The 6,955-nt window shown below is 39.7% G+C and overlaps 1 protein-coding gene across 2 annotated transcripts in view; it reads right to left on the bottom strand.

Annotated features, from left to right (window-relative positions):
* Positions 1-198: 198 nt before the first annotated feature.
* Bora (BORA aurora kinase A activator) overlaps positions 199-6,955 on the bottom strand; it is a 23,499-nt gene continuing 16,742 nt past the window's right edge. Inside the window, exons 10-12 of one of the 2 annotated variants that reach the window (XM_055609559.1) lie at positions 5,361-5,944; positions 1,601-1,732; positions 199-722 (exon numbers count right to left, since the gene is read on the bottom strand). In XM_055609559.1, coding sequence (XP_055465534.1) covers positions 1,616-1,732; positions 5,361-5,944 — 701 coding nt within the window. In that variant the 3' untranslated portion in view covers positions 199-722; positions 1,601-1,615. The remainder of the gene's footprint in view (positions 723-1,600; positions 1,733-5,360; positions 5,945-6,955) is intronic. The other variant, XM_055609560.1, reaches the window with a different exon arrangement.

Below are 6,955 nucleotides of genomic sequence, written 5' to 3'. Positions count from 1 at the left end.
TGATCATCTCCTGAGCCAAGCTTGAAGTGTGAGGGATGACCTGCCCTGGGAATGGTGGTACATACTACTGTGCCGTCCTAACTCACCCCACAGATGACAGCATACAAGACGGTTCCCAGTAGCACCTTTCTAGCATTTACACTTTTTGGAATTTTAACTAGAGCAGTTATACCAAGAAATTTGCCCAGAGAAGTGACATTTCAAGGAATTCAGTTTATTTTCTATCTACCTTCGGGAAGTTTTATATCACACAATATCTTTCATGCAGTTTTCATGTAAAAATATATAGTGCATTTTTTTATCCACTTTTAACATTTTTCTTGTGTTCCAAGAACTGCTAAATTCAGGTCTATCATTCAAAGTCTTAACAAGTGGTTCACTGACCCTGTAGGATAGAAGAAAACCATCAGCTCTGTCAGTTTTTTGTTTAACAAAGTACTCAAAACAAATATAAAAATATTTATTGATTTTAAAACACCAGTTTGTAATTTAACAACTTAGAGCTTTTGTTCTTGTTACTAGTTTCCTCTGCGGACGGCTTTTCACATTAAGGAGGGAGCTGCGCTTATTACTGGAAGCATTAACCCAAGCCACCATCATGTTATTCGCATCATAAAACATGAGGGGCTACTGAGTGGTAATCTTTGGTCTCGACACTCTATGGGCTGCTGCACTGAGATGGACTTGCAGTTTTCATCCAACACCTCTGCACTCTGGTCTTGCTGTGAAAAAGAAAACACCCTTTTTTCAGTTTAGGACTGTTCCAAAAGCACAACTCTGACAGGAACTTTTTAAAACTCTAAATGCAGATTTCCTGGTTTGAAAGGGATAGTAAAGATAAAAGTTGGGGGAAGGGTTGTTTTTTTGTTGTTTGTAGTGCTGGGACTGAACTCTAGGATATTGGGCATGTTAGTCAAGTGCTCCACTGAGTTACAGCCTTAGCCCAGAAGATAATATTTTAATACTCCGTTTCAAAAGACTTCCTTCCTTAGCTTAGGATTTGAGGGTTAACTGAAATGAGCTGGATTTCATAATTTTGTTAAAGTTACTAAACTTACAAGACATTTGTTTTCTTAACACATATAACAAGGCAAAATGAAAAGGGAAAAGTGCATAGTAAACATTAACAATATAATGAGACCACTATTGCATGACTCCACATAGACAAAATCTTTAAATGCTTTTAAATCGATAGAGATAGAGTAGCACTATTTTCTCTCTAATAGTAATTATTTTTTTGTTTGTTTAAGCTATTTTAAATGTTTCAAAGATAGCGAAGTCAAGTTTAGAAGCAAAAGTTTCTGCCTGTCCTGTTTCCCTTTCCGGATATAACTTCAGTGTTGCTTACTGCAGAGCTAGTTCTCCCTCTCTAATCTCACTCTCTCCCATGAGAGAAACGCAGGAGTGTTTGGCATGCAGGTGTACATGCAGATACAGCACTGATCTACAGTGAATAAAAATCTTTGAAAAACAAAAACTCCCCATGTACTCAATAACGAAACAAGATGGTAGCATAAACATACAACTGTATAGAATGGTTGAAAAAAGTCATTTAGTAAATATTACAGTCTATATTCTTTTCAAACTGTATTCTCCATACCTTTATGTTACAGAATTAAGATTTCATTTCCACTTCAAAGGACTGTGTGGCATTTTCTCTGCAGTAGCTTTCTGTCCCAACAGTATCGGTGATATTACTTCCACAAGTCTGTGTGTTGTAGCCACTGTCCATCTGGTAGGAATGAAAAACACAAAACACTGAACCGTAAAACTGCAAACTCAAATTCACTTTTAATTGACATGAGATATGAGAAACATGAAGGCTAAGTGTTCATCAGAAACTACATCTGAACAACCCTCTGTAATTAGTAGTTATCAGAGTGGATGACCTTAATGTGTACATAGGTGCTTCTCACGGACAATTTACAAGCTGTATTTCATGGGAAGAAGGTAATTCCTTTAGCATCGGTAGGCAAGTCACTAAATGCTTTTCTGCTCTTCTGCAACTGTGAAGACTGCAATCAGTTTCCCCTTCCAGCTTGTTTCCCTAGCTTATCTCTAAATGGCTTGCTTGAACAGTTTCTAAATAATGTTTGGATTATTCAAAAATAATACAAGTAAAGTTTGCCTGCAAAATGCTCATTTCCAGTTGTTCATAGTGGACCACTATAAGACAATTTCTTAAATCCTAAAACATACTGCCTCGCCCCAAAGGAGAAAAGAATTTCGTTTGTAAGTAGGTATATATTCCCCTTTTATCATGAAAAATACCTTTCAGACAATGCCTGAAACTATAGGTAATACAAACCCTATGTCTGTTTTCCCTACCTAACAAACACCTGTGATAAGATTTAGGTATAGTAAAAGTTCAACAACAAGAATAGAACAAATACAGTATATTTGGTTTTGTAATACTGTCTAACCCAGTTTGACTTCAAATTCATAATTTTGCCTTATGTTCCAGACTGCTAGGATTACAGGTATGTGCCACTATGGCCAATTTATACAAGTTATGGAATATGGTCTCAAAATATTTTACTATTCCACTTTTCCAGTTCTACCTCAAGGAAGAATTCTCTGGGTCCTCTCTGACATATGCAGATGGACAGAATTACGACTTTAGTGCTTTTTAGTCAATATTGTTTTCATGTTGTTGTTTTTTAATTTCAATTTGAGACAGGTCTTCCTATGCAGCCCTGGGATTAAAGGCCTAGTGCTACCAGGCCCAGCACTTTTGTTGTTGTTGTTTGTTTGTTTCATGGTGCTAGGGTTTGAACTCAGGGCCTCTTGCATGCTAGGCAAGCACTCTGCCAACTGAGCTACAGCCCCAGGCTGTCAATATTGTTTTTAAAAAGCTCTTTTAAGTAGAGGTAGTGTGTTAGCTAGTGGTCGGTCTGGTAACAGGGATAGCTGCTCCGTGAATAATGGGTGAGTAGTACAGAACATTAGCCAAAGAGTTGTTTGACGTCCTGGTGAGGGGTAGTTCAAGATATTACCATAATCAAAATAGCAAATTGTTTATTTTAAAAATTTAAACAATTTTGAACTACAGGTCCAAACCACAGAAAGCAAAACTGCAGTTGAAAGGAATCTACTATACTCAAAAAAAAAAAAAAAAAAAAAAAAAAAAAAAAAAATTACTGAATGAATTGCCTAGTCCTGTATCACACTGTAATGCCATTTTTATTTTGTTTCTAAGTATCTGTTACTTTGTGAGAAAGGCTCAGAAAGGTTAACTCAGTGTCATACAGTAATGAGATGAGGAGGGTCAGAGGCTCACAAGCCAAAGTGCTTTTCACAATACAAGAGCCATTTACTAATGCTAAGCACCACACAATAGCTCACCCCACCCCCACCCCGAGAATGCACTGACCTAGTCCTTTTCCTTTCCTTATAGTTAGGAGCAGAGGGAAGTCTGTGCTTCTTTGCTTTTCTCATAAACATCTAGAATAGCCTGTAAAGCCATTCGGTTACCCATGGATCACAAGAAAAATACCCCTAGTTTTCATGTTTGTATAGCCATTTGTTGGCTACTGGGAGTCACACTTCATTAAAGTAAAACACATGTGAAAAGTAATATAAATTTTAACATTAATCCCAAGGGAAATCTCTAGCTCTGCTACACCCAATAGGTACTTGATCAAAAGTGTGAGATTGTTTACAAAGAATCTGCCAATTACTCTTCCTTCTATTCATCACTGCCAAATAATGGGCTCATAACTCAGTTCTAGTATATAACACTATTGAGGTAAAAGTAACCCAACAGTACAGGAGAGAGCAAGGCACACAGGGGGCCTGTCCTATTTTAGATAGTGGCTGACCTCGCTTTCTTTAAAGGCCACCAACATCAGAGCCAGTGATGTGCCAGCTGGCCCAACACAAACCTTCTTGTGGTCAACTCCCTGCTAGTGTTAGGGGCGCAACAGCAGCAACATTTAAGTAAAGGATGAAATGCCAAAAAAAAAAAAGGAATTCTCTATTTGTCAGTATAAAGGATAGCTCAGCAGTTAGGAGAACTTGGCACTTTTCCAGAGAACCTAGATTTGATTTCCTAGCACCCACAGTTCACAGCCATCTGAAAATTTAGAATCACTGTGTACCAGGAAAGGATCCCACTAAGCAAAAAGGGGGAGAAGCAATTGTTTGCAGAAGGTTAAGCATTAAAAGTTCTGGCTTTCCTACCACCAGTAACTGAAAAACAGTCAATGACCTAAGGCCTTTCAGTTCTAAAGGGTAATCATCACCTCGTCAGGCATACACTTCTTTCAAACCACACTCCTTAGAAAGCCACCAGGAACCGTTCCTGTGAGAATGACAGCCCAGCACAGAGCACAGAAAAAGGTGGGGGTAAAGCAATTGGCAGGAGGGCAGTGTGGGGTGGCAGCCCCGGGTAGAAGCCAGTGAGCTGCGTCAAAGCTGCGTGGAGGCCCAGCTGTGTCTGAACGCTTGAAAGAACGCTGGTGGAGATGATGTCTACAAACATACTAAACTAAAAGATCTCTGCAGAAAGAAAGCATGATACAGTGTGAGGGGAAAACCGGAGACCCTCATTTTAGCGCACCCTAAGGAGGGAGGTCTGATCCTGGAAAGGAAGTGCGGTACCATGCAGAAAGTAGGTGACAATTTGGTGACTAGTTAAAGGATCTGAGCTCCCAACAGCTAATTCTAGAGGATATGAAGGTATATTTCAACAAAAACATTTGTAATTCCTCTGCCAACAGAGAAGGTGAAAATGAAGAGGGAAAAAGTTAATGCTCAGCTTCCTTGGAATACTGGAAATGTATTCTTACATGAAAAAATGTTTACTATGTTTTCAAGTATATTGTTCTGTAAGTTTTCTTTCTCTGCTAAATCACATTAAGGAAAAACAAAACTCTTCACGTTGTAGAATACAAGTGCTATGCTAGAAACTACATGCTCCTGGCAACAGCTTCCCAGGAGACCGCTGATCTTGGAAAGGTGGTCTCAACAGCAACCTGCAGAGACAGCAGCATGGTTTCTCTTCTGCTCATCATTTATTATTGCAAGTAGATGGTGGTTAATAGGAATATGAAATATGAAGAATTAATCCTTCTGGTTTCACTTGGGAATTTTGTTTTGGGGTAGTCTTTTTAAAGGCAGGTTTGCACTATGGTGGCCTTGAACTCACAACAGTCTGCCTGCCTCTGACTCCTAAGAGCTAGGCTTAAAGGTGTACACCATCATGTTCAACAGTACTGGAATTTTCTAAGTATCAAATGTTACAGATCTGACAGCTGTTTATCACGCTCACACTGTAACACCTCACACTTAGCCTATTACCTTCCTTCCTTTGTAACACCCACCCACAGTCAAAGGCTATAAAATATTAAAAGCCTCACCTGGATAGTACTGCTTTCACAGGGCAGAACACTGCTTTCTGCAAGAGGCGACATGCACATATGAGAGTTTTCAATTCCACTAACAAAATCAGTCATGAGTGAGTTCCCATTATCCACTGGCTCCTTGATCCACGTGCTTTCGCCCACTGTGTCTATAGGCTCGACCATATCCACGGTGTCGTTTTCCCTCTCGCTTTCACCACCCTCTGTCAGCGCTAGTTCTCTCTCAGAAGTACCAGACTGGCTCTGTGAAACAGACATGGCAGTGACGAGTGAAGGCTCGCCACGTGCCAAGGCCTCACAGTTCAACTGCTGGAGGAGGCCTGCCGCAGCATCTGTGCCTGGTGGAGAGGCCTCTGCACACGGAACGGTGTCTTCCTCGTCCTCCCCGTGAGTCTCAAGCGTGAACGGTATCTGAAGCAGTGAGGACATGTACTCAGGACCACCCCTGTGTCTCCGAGGAGACCAGTTTTTGATCGGTGAGCAGCCATCAATGTACGGGCTCCTGATGCTTGGATTAGTGATCCCAATGGAGGCTGCTCCGGATGAAGCCTCTGGGGAATGAAATGTAAACTTCCTCTGCTCTGAAGGAGTGGAGGGAGAATTAGTATCATGAAATACAAAAAAAGGAAAAAGTCATTTTTCACTTCATCCAAGAAAAAAAGATGAACTCCTGCCACAGTTGTATTTACTGAAGTGAAATTTTAGTGTTAAAAATAACAGCAAAGGCTAGCGTGTGACTCAATAAACTCAAGCTCAAAATTTGTTTCCATGGCTTTTTGCAAATTTTGAATAAAATGTTTTATTTCTTATGAATTATTTCTTCATAAGTATACTGCATTATACCAAAGTTGTTCATATACAAAGAAGATCTCTAACAACTTGGCTTTTGGAAGCTACAATTTAACAACCGTACTTAGCAAATGTGTAAAAATTGTGTTGTTCTTATATAAAATACTTGTAATGACACTCAAAGGCAAACAAAAACTAGAAAATAGTATTTGTAACAAAGAGCCTTACAATAATCAAAATGCTTTAGCTTACTATTGTGAATTTAATGCCACTAATATTAAGGTATTAATATTAATGAAAATTCCATTGATACAATCTTTTATTATCAAAAGCCTGAAGAATATGGGCAGAGGATGCATACAGCTCAGTAGCAGAGCATGTGCCGTGTGTGTGTGTGTCTGACCTGAGTCCAGTCTCTAGAACAGCAAGGAAAAAAAGCCATCAAAATATTTGCTCCTCCTGATGAAATTTTACTTCTGGGAAATTAAACTGAGGGGTTTCTGCCCCAGGACCATGAAAACAAAACAAAACAGAGGCAAACAGAATGATACATGTATAAAATGGTTCAAAAGCATGTGTTTTTATTTATTTATATTAATCACAGGTTATTTACTTTGTATCCCAGCCGTAGCCCCCTTCCTCCTTCCCCCCCAATCCCACACTCCCTCCCTCATCTTCTCCCTGCCCTTTTCTAAGTCCACTAATAGGGGAGGACCTTTATCTGACCCTAGCTTATCAAATCTCTTCAGTCCTGGCTGCAATGTCCTCTTCTGTAGCCTAGCAAGGCTGCTCCTCCCTGGGGG

Source organism: Psammomys obesus, unplaced genomic scaffold (genome assembly GCF_907164565.1).
Source record: "Psammomys obesus unplaced genomic scaffold, mPsaObe1.curated_primary_1811, whole genome shotgun sequence".
Lineage (NCBI taxonomy): Eukaryota > Metazoa > Chordata > Mammalia > Rodentia > Muridae > Psammomys > Psammomys obesus.
The sequence above is the reverse complement of the archived record's forward strand: the minus strand, read 5'-3'. Positions and strand labels throughout refer to the sequence as shown.